The following is a 16,252-nucleotide window of genomic DNA, read 5'->3' as shown; positions in this document are numbered from 1 at the left end:
ATGCTTCAAACATATTGCCCACCTGTCCCCCTTACACTAAAGCAATGTAAGAATAAGTGTGAAGAAAAGGATACAGCATGAAAAACATGTAAATCATTGGGGTACTCTTTCAGTGGAGTGTAGGTTTGAGGAGCCCTCTGCTGTGCCATTCAATTAATGAGTAGTAGTAACGAATGGACACTTGGCTTTCATTATCCACAGGAGGAAAAAAGGCAGAGTCCCATGCACCAACCTATCTATCCTGGGGCTGTCAAAAAATTGATTGATCTTCAGATATTAACCGATATTGAAAGTTAATATCTGTCAGGGTCCCTGTGCCTACCCGGTCGGCTCAGTATGGCTACATATGTTTTTATATTCTTCTTTTGTTCCTGCTCTCTCCCTTCCCCTCTTTCCCTCCTCCCTCTGCCTGGGCAGAGCTCACCTGTGGGCTCCTGCCCTTGGCCCACGCACCTGGTCGCAATCACGCACCTGTGGCTCATCGCGAGTGTTCCAGCTCCTTTATAAAATGTGTTTCTCGTCGCTGGACCATTGCCGACCCTCGTCAGTGTAACCCCAGCTCAGTTACTTCTAGAGTGTTTTCACAGCGATTTGCCTTATAATCCCTTCGTGTCTCTGTGTACAGATTCCCTGGACCAACCCCTGTGTTACCTGAGTGATTGGAGTGTGAAGAGGAGCGTGAGGAGTGGACGGTGTGTGTGTGACTTTCGGCGTCTTTCCCGTTCGTGTGTGGACCCCCGGAGCCCGGCTTTCCCCTCACTTTTGTAAATAATCACCTGGTGTATCGTAATAAAGACTCTTGTGCTTTCAAGACCTAGAGCCTGCGCGTGAGTCCGTTCAGTCCCGTTGTGACAATATCGATGCATCAGTATCATCATCAGTGTCATCTTTGCCTCCTCCAGTTCAGGTCCTCCCCTCACTAACAGCCTAAGTAGCTCACATTCACAATGCTAAACAACACTGTAGGAGGAATTTCAAGAGAGGTCTGTAAAGCTCCCATTTCACAATACTTAAATACTACAGTAGTAGTTATCATAAATGTTAACCCGGCTCCATTTAACGATTAGCAGTTACCCAATAGCCAAATTAGCTGTCTGTTATCATTAACATAGTTAAAGATGAATAATTAATGAATTAATAATAAAGCTGAATGGGTTGCAAATGAAATATTTAGTCATGGCAGAGCACATTACAGACACATGGAGATGTGGATCGGGGTGGATTACTGATTGCGTAGCGCAGCGGGGGAAACGTAGCTGAGTTGAGCAGAGAGTCCAGAGTGTGGAGAACTAATCCGAGCACATAAAGAGCACATTTTGGGGCAGAGCAGCCAAATCAGATGGGTGTCAGGGCTGAAGAGCAGAGCTGAGGATGTACAAGCTACAGACTGAGGCAGAGCGGTGCGAATAGGTGATGAGAAAGAAAGGCTGCAGGCAGATGTGGACAATATGATAAAGTTGAACTTTTCTACCTCTACAATCATTTATTAAAATGTCCTTCTTATCTTGTGAAAGCCAGTTGTGAGGTCAGTTGTAAAAAAGCAGGTTCAATATTTCATAGTGAGTTATTTTAGCATACCTAATACCGCACAAAATACACTGTTAACTTTTCCACAATGTGTTTCCTCCACAAGAATCAAATAATTCTGATGTCTTTGTTTATTAGTAAGCTCTAAAATACATTGAAATTATCTAAATAATTTATTAAATGAATAGAACTTATAAACTTGATATTAAATACTTATTTTGTTAAATCTAACTATATTTGGAAAAACTGGCGGAAAATGCTCAATAATTGAATGTTATCAGTTATCAAGTATTTTCCTAAGTATCTGTATCGAGTTTGATATTCTAGTTTTGTGTTCATGCTAATTTATATTACACTGCAAAAGAAAGGCAATACATGCTCATGGCATGTTTTAAAATAATAACTTTAATAATTGTGCTCAAGAAATTGCCCAACTGGCTACAATTCCCAGTATTTACCGACCCGTAATGAGATATTTCGGTTTTGGCTGTGTGTAACTCTCAGTACATGCTTTACATAACTTGAATACCATGCTTGCATGAAGATCTGAATGAAAATCTTCATGCAAGCATGGTATTCAAGTTATCTAAAGATCTGAATGTGCAAATCTGCATATCTAAGACCAGCATGCAAATGTAATGCAAGACTCTTTTGCTCAGTCTGACACAGCTCCATTAGATGTTCTCTGTCTGGAATTATTGAACGAGCAACTGTGATGAAAAACTGATTGGAGGACTTACGTATGCACATGATGAACGTGGGGTCAGGGACATAACCAGGTTTACATGTGCACCTGTAGCTGCCCAGAGTGTTCACACAGTTTCCATTTGGACACACACCCTGTAGCTGGCACTCATCTAGATCTGTGAATTATTGAAGAGTTGACAGTTAATGAAAAGCTTTTTCAAACAATTTCTTCACCTTGCAGAAGTAAAATCCCCCCAAAAAACACAATTAACCACACCTGTTATACCTGAATTCATATACGTCCATTAGTGCATCAAGTACTATTCATTATTACTTTTCTAGTACATGCGTTTAGAACTGCAGTGCCTAAAAAATCTGCTGCTGTTAGTCAAGTGGCGTTGATGAAACTATCAGTGCTGTTTGGTGGTCCTGGCTTTTAAGGCGAAAAGGGCACAGTACACATATACACATTGTGAAAACACGTTTGGACAGTATGAATAGCAAGGGTAAGTCTGGAGGTCTGCACAGCTTTGGTAACTATTGGTGGTTCAGTGGTTAGTATTTTCCACCCTCAGCATGCCTTCAGGTTCCAGGTTCAAATCCTGGCTGGGGCCTTGCTGTGTCCCCGCAGGAGTTTCTGCTTGCTACCCAAGCTTCCTCCCACAGCCCATGTCTGCATTGGCCACGGATGGTGAGGTTTGAATGCGTGGTTAAAACGTGACCTCTAAAAAAGTGAGTACATTACAACTAAAATGTCAAATGTTGTAGAACTGTATTCTTTCCTATGCAGCTCACTGTTAATGCTTTAATTTCCAAGTGTGTGAGTGATTATAGTCAGTGACACCAGTGTTGGTCAAGTTACTAGTAATTAGTAACTTGTTTTTTTCGATTACTTCTCCAAGAAAGTAATCCCATTACTTTACTGATTACTTATTTTCAAAAGTAATTAGTTACTCTAATACTTTATTACTTTTCAAAAACATAATATACAACCTGAATATCTAATAAAGCAAAAGACCCCAATTCTATATTTTCTGTTTAATCCATCATATAGAATTGAAAAAGTCTTGTTTTATTAGTTTGACTTTTTTAACTTTATGCACAATTAATTATATGCAACAGTCTCTGGCTGGAAGAAACATTTAAACCTATTTTCTGCATATTCCAGCATATAAAATAAAATAATTTTTGTGTTTACACTCGCTCTTTCAAATAGATGCAAGTAAAACAGCAAAAAATAAATCAAATCAAAGAATCAGCGGCACAAAGTCCCGTCACTCTTGAATCTATTTTCACCTAGCAGGAGTGGGGCGGGTGGAGGTTTGCCCGGTGCCGCAGCGGTCATGTCAGTGGGTTTCTCTGTGAATTTAACATTCTCGTGGCAGCGTGCTTGGTGATTGCACAGATTTGAAGTTTAATTTTGTACTGCAGAAAGAAATTTTTTTCCCATGCAGAGTGTACAGCGGACACAAATGCTTTTGTCACTTTTTACGGACTCAAACTAAACGATGCATAATCGTACTCTCTCCCACACTCCACTGTTGATCTGCACACGTCTGTTGCTGCCATGGATGTCGCATGCGCTTACGTCATTGTCATGAGACACCGTTTAGTAATGCAGTAACGCAGCGTGCTTACGGCAAAGTGGCAGTAATGTAATTACTTTTTTTGCAATAGTAATTCCTTACTTTACTCTTGAAAAAGTAATTGGATTACAGTAACGCATTAACACGTTATCCAGTTTAATGATGAAAAGGAGCTCAGCTGTTGCAGGTAGCATGTTTTGACAGCCTTCTCGGTTGATCTTTTTACTCCTGAGGTCCTTCACGCTCCGACTAAAACAACCTTTTATGGAAAAGGAACGGAAAGATTTGCGAGTCAGCTGTTTCTGATGCTAAATCTCTGTCAACTGAGATTGTAATTATTTTTAAACAGGAAATCCAGATGAACTCAACTGCCGCCTACACGGGACTATTATTGAAAAACTACTATGCTTCTTGCAAACATACAAACCACATCATTATTACTAGATCAATCGTTTTTAGAAAGTGTTACCAGTGTGTGGTATCTGCAATGTACTGCAGTAGTCTGTGGTTGTGAAGAGAGGGCTCAGCATGAAGGGAACACTGTTAATTTAGCATAGCTAGCATAGAGGCTAAGAGCTGTACGTAGTGACTAGACCCATAAGCAGTGGTATTTAGCCAGGATGACTCCTGGGTGTCTCTTTCGGTTCCCCACATGACCAGACACATATAAAATGGGTGGATGGTTCAGACTGTTTGTTCTTCAGCATTCGAAGCAGATGCTTGTGAATGTGTTTGTGTCTTTATTTTATATTTTGTGCAGTACCACACTTTGAATGTCATGGAAAAAAATGACTTCCTCTCCATGTTCTGAGCAGCCAAGCAGAACAGTCTGCTGGAAAAGGTCAAGCTCCTCTTTTGTGGGTTCTTGTAAAAGAGTTGGTGCCACCAAACACTGGCCCACTTCCACTTTGCAGTTAGTGGTTTCTAGACTGTCATCAGTCAGGAAACACCCTGAACAATCAATGATTAAATTTAGCCTGAGATTAACACCACCCCTACACAGCTGTAACCTAATTTAAAATGCATCCTGCATGTGTGTCTGCGATGCTGCTTAGTCCCAGTTTAGAGTCACTGACTCGTGGTTTTTGTGGATATCATGCAACTTTCAGTAGGTTCTTTTTTAACTTAGACACTGGTGGGAAGTTGCTTTGGAAGGGCCAGTTTCTTAATTTGAATATAACATAGAGATAATACTTCTCAGCTCTATTCACACTTTTTGATGCAAATTCAATCGGAGAGTTTTAGAGTATCTTTAACACTTGTCACTTACATAAACTGCTTTGAATATTTTTACAACATTTAAAAATGCTGTTCCTGCCTAGTTGTAACCACATATAGGCTTCCTGTTTAAAATAAAAGTTCCCATCAAGAGGCATAGAAGGGTAAGGAGAGGCATAACTCACAGGTTTGTGGCAATTTGTGGTATTTGGTCTTAAGCATCGGTCATACTGAAATGTTGATGTTTTTAAAAGTAGTATTGCAATCGTTTTCACAGTACACCGAGAGGCAGACATGAATGTTAGTACATTTTGTGACACCACACCCGACAGTTAAAACAGAGAAACTTCATACTCGTAGTGGCAGTACAGGGATAGTCAGGTGATCGGCAGAGTCAGCAGGATTCATCCTGCGGGAATACTCTCCACAAAATCACGGACAACCTCATCAACTTAATATTAAGATATTTTCTCAAACGCAAAGCAGAAGATGAAGCATCACCAAATATGCTTCCAAACCAAAGACTAGAAAATATGATGAAGCATATCTTGCCTTTGGCTTCACCTGCACAACAGTGCAGACATGGTAGGTCTCCCTAGAATTTGTTTCCCCCGTGTTGGGGAATGCGCTGGGCTCTCCAAATCACGGACAAACAGCATCTCACAGTTGTTTATGTTTTTAATCCCACTTTGCACAGAGAGGCATTTTTTGAAAAATACAGTGTTGAATATTCTTACACAGTTAGAAAAAAACAACTACACGTTAAATAATTACACCATAAGGATGGTTTGTTTTTCTGTTATTTAAAAGAGGTAGTAGTTTATTTGCTACCTGCAATTTATTGACATTTACTTTAATTTGTTTAATTGTTTACAAAAGGTTTGAGGTGTGAAATAAACTGCACTGGAGTTAGAAAACAAAACAGGGGTGTGTGTGGTTGGACGATGTGTTTGTGCCGGGGAGCCCCCCTCCCCACAAAGAGTTTCTTGTAAACCAAAGGGGGGGTCTAGGAAAAAAAGTTTGTGAACCACTGAACTACAGGGAATCACACGTGTCTTTACCACATTATTATAAGCTATATAAGCATTAGGATGTTAAAAACAATAGCATAAATTCTTACCTTGGCAATGAGAACTGTTGACTCTTATGTAACCTTGAGGGCAATCTATCAGGGGGAAAGCTGATGACGGGAGCATGTGAAGAGCAAAACAAAGAGAAGGAGCACATGTTAGTCGCAGTTTTGAGAGGAAATGTCTGGGTTCTTATTCTGTAATAATTCCAAAATACATTTATGAGTGTTCATTTAAAGTCTCATAAAGCAAAAAAGCATAAATCATGTTCCTGAAGGAAAGAAACGTATTCACTCTAAAATTGTAAAAAATGTTAATTATAGTCAATTTAAGTTAACAGCGTACCTTTACCGTGGTTTAAGTGAAGGTACTGTATTGCATTTTTTTAGATATTTTTTTTTTTGTATGTAACCTCAGGCTGATAGTCAAATTCAAATATAGACTGTCATTGAGAATCAGAACCCAGTCAATATAAATATGTTTGTCACTATGCGAGCTGTTTTGCGTATAACTGAATTACATATTTAATCTCTGTAGTTTCAGCGTGTTGCTGTAAAATGAATATAAACTATTTGTATCTTTAAACAAACAGGTTGAAGAGTAGATATGATTTAGTTCTAAACCAAACAGACAGAAGAAAAAAACAATCATATTAAATTATATAGAGAGATGAGCTGAGATAAAAATACATTTATTTGAGCTTCTTCACGCAATAAGATGAGCAGCAAAGCCTCTATTATCTGTAAAAATACAATGGATTCATTCACTGAAAAATGACTAAATTAAGGTAATGATAGTTAGTTAAGACAGGATACAGTGTTCAAAAAGAGTTATTAATGGAACCATGAAGGGTTGCAGGGAAGGAGGTGGACGTAGCTGCTAGAAGCTACTTAAGCAGCAACATTAGTGCACAGTATTGCAAACATGGGGAGTCAGTCTCACTGCAGTACAGCTGGACATAGGAACCAGTGGGTAGGTGGTACCCAAATACTCAAAAGAAGATTGATATTTTGTTGAGAACAAAACAAGGCAATGATTGTTTGACCAAGAAAGCCAGTCTATTTACCAGTTACCACAGTCTCCATCGCACAATGGACTATTTCACACTTAAATGTTTAAAAAAAAGAAAAAACACCTCATGCCTCCACCATTCCTGAGGAGAGAACAGAGAGTGCAAATCTCTGGCCCTTTGGTGACTCCCACTAAAATGCTGGATATGAAAAGACTTAATCTTCCCTGTCCTGGTGTCTTATTGCATGTGTGCTAAAGCAAGCACACATGCAATAAAAGCAAGTCTTTCAGTTCTATTCTCTCCTATACACTAAGAACTATATCCTGAGCAGCTCAGGTGTGCAATCAGTCTTTTTAGACAACAGATTCCGTGGTGTCCCTAACAGCTGTGTTTTATGACAAAAAAACTGCTCCTCGCTGTTTAACCAGATGTGTATGCGAGGCCCTGACAGATTAAAAGATGGATCAAAGACCTATTGTTTCTGAAACTGTTGTTTCCCTTCGTTCAATAAAAACTTCATTGCTGTTTTGTATACTTTTTAAAGACTGAACAATTAGTCAAAAGCTGCAGCAGGGAGTTCATCTTTGCAGTTTTGTATTAATATTTCCCTAAAAATAGGGAAGGCCTAGTACAGAAGAGCAGGACAGAAATCCTTTGGCAATGACAAAGCTGAGGGAATGGATTGGACTGGAGTCACTGATTAATGCTGAAACTGAATCAACTTTGAAATGGGGACACAGGGAGAAGACAGGCTCAAATTTCTGATACAAGTGTAAGTTGAATACAAAAGAATGAGTGTGCACCGAGCTGAGCTACAGCGTTAGTTAAAAGACCTTTACAATACTATAACCTCAAATCTACTGAAGCAGTACATATATTTTTTGTGTCAATAACCAAAAATTTACAGAGAAATTACTTTTGCTCAGGAGAAAGGAGAAAACTTAACATGGGCACTCCAAAAACTCAGGCTGCTCTGGACGTCTCACTGGTTTGGAAAGGTCATTTATTCTATGAGAATGAAAAGACTTCAAATAGAAAAATAAATAAATAAAATAAAGACCCTAAATTCTTCAGTGGGGGACAGTGATCATGTCATCAGCTGTAAGGTTTTGTAATCTTAGAAACTTTCTGAAACTTGTCACTGTTAGGACACTACAGGAGATATCAGAAAATGAAGAACAGCTGAAAATGTAAAGTCTTGGGACTGATTTCAATGTTGACTTTTTTTCTCTACCTTCTGAAACAGCTGAACATTTTTGATGGCTTCTGTAGCACAAAGACTACATTTTTAATGTATACTGTATACTGAGTACTGTGAATTCTTAAATAGCATTCACGTTAATAATGTTCAAATTCGCAGCTCTCTAGCCCTCTGATGCATGAATTATGAAAGCCTTGGTCAAGATTTTTTTCTTAAGTGCTTTTATTCTTCTCAGGACATGAAAAAAAAGTTCAACTCTTTTTTTTCCAAAAATATGTTTTTTATAAAGTTATAAACTTGTCCACTCCAGTGGACTACATGCGCCCAAGCACTTAGCATGAAATGGTAAATGGACTGGTTCTTATATAGCGCTTTTCTACTCTTTCTGAGCACTCAAAGCGCTGTACACAACTTGTACATTCACCCATTCGCACAAGCACATTTTTCTAAGTGCTTTCTAAGTTACATTCACACACATTCATACTCCGATGGATGCATCGGAGAGCAATTTGGGGTTAGTATCTTGCCCAAGGATATTTGGCATGCAGACTGGGGAAGCCAGGGATCGAACCACCAACCTTCCGATCAGTAGATGACCTGCTCTACCACCTGAGCTACAGCCACACCGAAATGCTGTGAATTTACTGTAAAAATGAATTACCTTGTGTTCTATTGTAAATATACAAACACTTGTTTGCTTGTATCCTTTGAAAAACACCTCAGCAATTTTTTGGAACTTTCAAGTCATATAACCCCAATGTTTAGACGTAAATAACAAAACCAATCAACAGTCCTAGCTGTGACTCCTACACCTGAATATGGCAAACTATCTCCAACAAGATAAACATTTTTGAATCTTCTATAACGATGCAGGACAGTATTACCAAGCCCTTATTAGCATGCTGGAAGAAAACACAAACTGACATCTTAGTCTCTGCATCTCCGAACACTTCTATGTTCATCACACCTAGGCTGTGCGAATGTTTGCAAAGCATCCAGGGCACAATGGCACACAGGTATATACCACCTCTTGTTTCGACGTCTGTGGGGGTACATTGCCAGACATTGGTCAACAAGATCAACCCCACCCATGTGTTGATTAAAAAGGGCCACAGAGAAGGGCTTTTGGATCATCGTCATCTTTTTTTTCCTTCTTGACCCATCTGTTGGAAACATCTTCAGGGGATTGGTCAGCACAGGACGAGACCATGTGGTTGACAGAACTGTCGAACCATATAGCCTGTCATATAGCCTAAAGTTCCTGCTCTCACCCATACCTTCACTCCCCAGGGTTTGGGCTTTTTTGTATGTATTGCTTGATGGACAGTAGGCCTTTGAAAGGAATTATCTGCTCATCAACTGACTGAAATTCCTCAGGGTCTGCTGCTGCCTTGAATGTCTCCTGAAGAGCACATAGGATTGGTCTTATTTTGAAGAGCCTGTCTGTGTTTGCTGGCTGGTAAGTCAAGTTATCCACAAAGTGCAGGTATCTCAGGATTCGCTCATATCTGCTTACAGACATGGCATTTGCAATTATTCCAAGACGAAGACTGTCCTCACTAGACCAGTACATTCGTGCCCTAGGATACCAAATGTACCCCATGATCAGGTTGATCCCTAAAAAAACCTGCATCTCTTCTCCTGTTACTGACAGTTCTTTCCCTTGGTGTTGTATGTTATATTATCAATTATATCTGCTGGAAACAGATCTCTGAAGAAATCTATGGGATCCTTCCCTTCCACATTCAATTTCCACTCTCCTAGAAAAGGAGGCAAGTCTCCATCAAAGTCATTGACAGGATATGCCAGCAGTGGTGGGCAGGGGTGACAGTTTGTCTGCCATCTTTGATTCAGAGGAAATTTACTTGCAGTTGCACTAACTGAACACTGAATTGACCTCAATGGAGCATGGCAGCAGAGAGCACTCTAGAGGCTAATATGCAGTTCCACCATAGAAACCAATGCATTAAAGAGATATGTACGTTTTAGTAGCTGTCCACTCCAGTGACCACTATGCATCAGAGGGCTAGCTTTCAACATTTTGGTCAGCGTTTTCGGATCTATGCTCTGCTATTAGATACTAGTTTAAATACGAATAATTAGTATCTAAATTAATTCAGCATTAGATTCGAGGAAGGACCAAATTCTTTGGGAGGGGCTCAGGTACATTATAACTTTCTGGTAATATACTGCCCCCTTCTGTGGACAGTTAAGGTTATGTTTTTAATCTAACAAACTGCACCTTTAATGTAACCAAACTGCAATAAGGTGTGAAAATCCACAATGTTTAAAATATTTACTCACAGCTATATTCCTTGCAAACACTGGATATGGATTAGGATGCTGTGAATAATACTCAATTTGCTGTTGCACACAATAACCAACATGTTGCTATTGTAACAATGAGTTTGCAAAGTGTGTTTTCACATATGGATATTTATGGATTTACACAAAAGTACTACAGTACCACCCCTTTCCTCAGTTCAGCTGGCGATAATACACTAGAGTGCGTCTTTTCATGCTCTACATACAACAGCGTTGGCTTCAAAGACAAGTTCCACAGTTCTATAAAGGGAGTAGTGTTGAGTAGCCAGCTACTACATAAAAAGGCTGGCAATTCCATCCTCACCTCCCCCACACACTCAGTTTAGCTGGTACCACTTTAAACAGAGCTAAGAAGCAAGGGCCAGCACCACATGCTGCCTTGGCATTTAGTGCTTTTCCTCTCTGGAAGTAGCTGTTTGGATGAAAGTCACCTGTTTGTTAAGTCGACCCAGTACAAGACTCATAATGTTTCCTAGCTGCATTTTTGTTTTGCTTGTCACTAGCTGAAAGTTATGGCTGCAAAAGACACATTGAGCTGTGTTGAAACATTTTTAGAGTGTGGGTTTAAAGCCAGCTGGATATTTTGCTTTGACTGCTTTTAAGGAAGCCCAGTCTGAAATTTTACACTACTTTGAAAAAATGTCTTGAGGCATCCCTCATGTCTATATATTTTGCTTCTGAGGAGCCAGACTTTGTTGTCATTTTTTGAAAGCAGTCTTACTTTGACTGCCAATTACTTTGGAAATTGGCTGCTTTTTCATTCATTTTGAGTCCAGTCATCAAACCTGAACATTTTCCAAGAACAGGTCTTTTGTTATCGTTTGCTTGTTTTTTAAGCAACTTAACATTGACCTTTCAAACAGCTAAGCATAAAAATCATGGCTCAAGGTAGCTCAAGGGCTGAATAAGTGTACTGTGTAAACACAACTTAGCAAAGAACCAGTTGTGTCCCAGTTTCATCTGCATTTGCTGCCAACATTCAAAAAAGAGCTTTCAAATGTTCTTAAAGAAGCCTGGAGATCTACTCCTGAACACAACTTAAAGAACACAACTACAAGAAAGCAACTATTGACTTTCAAGGTGGGATTCTGTTTTTGTTAAAATCTCTATCTTCACTAAGATTTACACATATTATAATTGCTACACCTATTTGCTGTTTACCTAGAAAAATATAACAAAATGAGTGTTAATTCAAGATTTTTGTGCAGTATTATATTTGAAGACAAACTAGTCTTTGCAGAATTACACTAATTATATTCTCATTAAAATATCATCTTACATGTCCTAAGACATGATATGCTGTCAGTGAGGATCTGCTGCCAAACACACAGCATGTAATATAAAAGGTTAATGAGGTTGCTAAGAAAGTTGATACAGCATAATCTCAATACCACAGTGTGAAAGGGCACTGAGATGCTCCTCCACATGTTGGTGTAAAGGTTTAGAAAAGCAGGGCATTAATATCAGGCGAGTCAGCTGGATCGTCTTTCTCATGAACTGAACTGAACCAGTGCTCTTATTTATTCATAAAACACTGCCCTCATAAGTGTCAGTGCATCACTTTACCAGCTCTTAAAAACCATAACTACTCCAGTGATTGTGTATCATGTCAGTGGAAGCAGCAGCTGCCAAGGTTTCCTGGGTCACGCTAGAGAAACATCCAATCCAACGCATTTCAGTTTGACTCAATTCACTTTTATTTACATAGCACCAAATCACTGCAACAGCAAACTCAAGACGTTTTATACTGTAAGGTAAAGACCCTAAAACAGTCAGAGACAACTTCTCTGAGCAAGCACTTTGTGACAGTGGGAAGGAAAAACTCCCTTTTAACAGGAAGAAAGAGATTAGCCAGAGATTATTAATAATGATTAAATGCAGAGTGGTGTGTAAGCACACAGAGAGTGTAATGGAAAAGTCATTCTTGCTCATTCACAGATTTTTACACATCCTTTAATCAACACATTTCTTCTATCCTTTTTGCTTGGTGAACAAAACATCTCCAAGACCCCAACAGCACAAACACAGCAGACAGTTGCAGACAGGGTAGAGACGTCTATCAGTTACTGCTGCCTGTGTTGATATCCACCAGTCAGCCAAAGGTGCCGCTCCATTAACACAAGAATCCAGACGAATGCGTCATAAAAAATCCAACCCCCTAAGCTGTATAAATGTTTACGTGTTAAGTGGGGAATGACTCACTTTTGGAGCTATTCTTAAGTGGCCGTTAGAAGAACTGACGTTTTTGACGCTGCATTGGATTCAGTTTATAAAAATCTGAGGGCTGCCACTTAATTCACACACACCATTATGTTTATTTGTGTGAGGCGCTTTCTGTGTTTGTGCTGGAGACATTGTAGCAACAACTCTAATTTTTGCTGCTTCAAAAGCTTTTATGGTGTATAGGGCTTTTTTTTAGTTTTCAGCCATCGTTATTAGAATGAAACAAATATTATTACTCTTATTAAGATATACTGTCTGTGGTTTTTCCTACTCATGTGGTACGCCCAGTAGGCGGTCAAAATCAGAGTCAAATTCTGTACTTTTCCACTATGCCATTACTTTCAAAATGCATTAAGAAGTGGAAAACTAGAAAAAATATTCTATTGGCAGCTCTGTGTTAAATTCTGTTGTTGATGGAACACAACTTAAAATACATAAACAATACCTTTAATGTTAATGATTTTCATATTTAGATTTCCATTCAAGATTTGAAAGTGGGCACTGGGACTGCAGAGCCCAGACCACCTGTCGGCATTTCTTCCCCTCAACGTTAATTTCATGGCTACGACCATGATGCTACGAATTCACTACCACTTTTAGAAAAACATCTAGACCTGGACTTACATGGTTTCTTCGGACACTTTTGGCATTTGTGGAATCCCCACGAGGTCCCAATGGTCCCACAGCACTGCTCCAGCTTAGTTAGAATGGGCAGAGCCTTTCCACACTAACACATCGAGATGGAGAGAACAGAGAAAAGGACAAAACAGTGAGGATTAATATTTTTGCTCCTGTGTATCCTCAGAGGACAAAAATAAATGCAAACCTCCTCGTAAAATATGATCTGGTAATGGAGAGAATATTAATTTTAAACTTTGAGCTATACTAACTAACAAGCATTATTTCTGTTCTGTATTTTACATCCATCGTCTTCTATAAATGTGTCTTTGGGATTAATACCACCGGTGTCATGTTGTACTGTTTTGTAGTCTTTGTGCCTCTCATTGTTGTCCATATCTAATCAAAATATTTCTCAGACTTTTTGATTGATTGGTTTAGATTAGGGATGCACCGATACCGATACTGGTATCGAGTATCGGGGCCGATACTGTAAAATGTGTGTGTACTAATACTCGTATAAGTTAACCGATACCATGAACTGATACCAACTTATTTCATTAATCAGAGGGTGGCTTGTCATTTCTGTTGTAGTTTTTTAGATTGGCCACTAGGGAGTCAATTATTATTTTATTTATTATTTATTTAATAATAATTATTTTGTTTGTTTGTTTACATTATGGACACTCTGCAACAATTTAAAAGTTTATTTTATTCTCAAACCTAATTTGTATTTATTTTATTCCAAACAGAAGTGTTTATTTATTATTCTTAAAGCTCGAGACAGTGACAATAGTTCAGTGATATTTTGTTAAATTACAATGTGGAGACTCTCCAATAATTTAACAGAAGTGCTTATTTTTCACTTGAAATTTTTTTGTGGTCATTTTTATTAAGATATTATTTATTATCGGCAGAGAATATAATAAAACCTGTCTTCCAATTAATTGTATGTGTGTGTGTGTGTGTGTGTGTGGTAGAAGTATCGTTTTTTGTACTCTGTATCGGCAAGTACTCAGATCCAAGTATCGGTATCATATCGGTTTGAAAAAATTGGTATCGTTGCATCCCTAGTTTAGATTACTGAAACTGAAAGGCTTACTTGATCTAACAGATGTGTTATGACTGTAATTAAGCTCACAAACAGCAGACATGTCTGACATTGTACCTGACTGCCTGCTGTCTCCTGGAAGCAGCGGCCCAGTGCATTCTTAGAGGTGACAGGCTGGTACTGAGGAATCTGGTAGCTGTGCTGGCCTGGATAGACTATGTTGTAGCCATGGTGCTGGATGTTCTGGCTGCTTTCGCTGTGATGGTAGCTATAACTAGTGGATGATGAGGAGCCTTTTGTTTGCTGTCCATTGTTGTTGTAATTGTCCAACTGAGACACCTGGTGGAACTGAACTGAGGCCTCTGGGGGGTGATTGATGTGGATGTTGACGATGCCTGGGCCGTACAGGAAGAAAAACACATACTGTATGCAAGCATGACACTGATGTGGTGCATCACAGTAGATGATTAAGATTAACCATCTTTGTTAGGTTTATGATGTCACTAGTAAGGAGTCCAACTCTCCCCAAAAGCAAGAGACAAACAAAAATGACAAAAAAAGTAACAAATTGTGATATGCCTCAGTTACAATAAATCCTATTAATAAGTAAATAAATAAACCCTAAGCCTAATCCTATTTTGAAGAAGACAAAAACTGATATTTTAGGAGAAGATGCACATATTTATTGATGTGCATCAACTGGATTATTTCTCTTTGTTTCTTGATTGCCAAGACCCGAGAGACCAATCTAATTGGATAAAACACATATAATGATTGTCTAGGCCAATGTCACATTTCACTCACCAGGTGTCTGGCCGTTGCTATAGGTCAGAGGCAGGGTGTGTGTGGAGTGGACCTGATTCTGGCTGTAGCCTCCTGATGTCTGCTGGTGTCCGTTCTGAACCGCCATCTGGCAGAACTTTCCGGTGAAGTTTGGAGGGCATTGGCATTTGTCCCTGGTGCTGCACTTACCGCCATTTATACAGGGCAGGTGACACACCACTAAGCAGAGGAAAGACCAAGCGAAAGGTGTTAATGCGCTACTGGCTCCACTTCAACACACACAAACACTCGCCAAAAAAGAATTTGAAATGATCAACAAATCAGCGAGTCAGCCCAGATTTTCATTTGTGTGACTGGTTAGCACATGTCACCACGAAACAAGTAAAATGCCAGCTATTCAAGGGAAAATATTATTCTTAGAGACGTCTACTGTTCTCACAGACCATGAACACACAGCACAGAGCAGGTTGCAGATCTGTACACATAACTTGGAGTGGATAGGTACAGACATCAGCGTGTACGGGTGAAGTGAGGGATACAACAAATTCACTGTTTTTCAGGCAAAAGGTTCACACTGACAGTAAACCAGGTGATGCAATATATATGTAAGGACTGTTTCCTGTTTAACTGTGTAATGTAGTCTAAGAAATTAAATACAAGATCCAAGACAAAATAAAAATGTGGTGTCAAGCTTTGACATCTCTTTCAGCTCTGACTGATTATTTTCTTGTCTCAGAGCCTGAACCAGAGGTCATCCATGAACAGGAAAATCATGTCACTCACTTCTAAAAACTCCAGCCCACCACAGCAGCCGTTAATCATCACTGTCAAACATCTTTCCACACAATCACCCTACATACCTCATCAGCACAGGGCACACCACATGGAAAATGTCCTGCATACGAGCTAGTATGAAATTCACCAGTGTGTGAGCACATGTTTACACGTGCT

The 16,252-nt window shown here is 39.3% G+C and overlaps 1 protein-coding gene across 5 annotated transcripts in view; it reads right to left on the bottom strand.

The window, feature by feature from the left end:
• The window catches only part of ltbp1 (latent transforming growth factor beta binding protein 1), a 133,990-nt gene that overhangs the window by 47,686 nt on the left and 70,052 nt on the right, over positions 1-16,252 (bottom strand). For all 5 annotated transcript variants that reach the window (XM_006807141.2, XM_006807142.2, XM_006807143.2 and 2 more), the window contains exons 6-10: positions 15,323-15,520; positions 14,636-14,913; positions 13,474-13,576; positions 6,139-6,198; positions 2,268-2,390 (exon numbers count right to left, since the gene is read on the bottom strand). In XM_006807141.2, the coding sequence (XP_006807204.1) occupies positions 2,268-2,390; positions 6,139-6,198; positions 13,474-13,576; positions 14,636-14,913; positions 15,323-15,520 (762 nt within the window). The remainder of the gene's footprint in view (positions 1-2,267; positions 2,391-6,138; positions 6,199-13,473; positions 13,577-14,635; positions 14,914-15,322; positions 15,521-16,252) is intronic.

This window comes from Neolamprologus brichardi, chromosome 13, assembly GCF_056152115.1.
Source record: "Neolamprologus brichardi isolate AB-2024 chromosome 13, ASM5615211v1, whole genome shotgun sequence".
Classification (NCBI taxonomy): domain Eukaryota; kingdom Metazoa; phylum Chordata; class Actinopteri; order Cichliformes; family Cichlidae; genus Neolamprologus; species Neolamprologus brichardi.
Note: the sequence above shows the minus strand (reverse complement) of the source record. Positions and strands in the feature narration are given on the sequence as shown.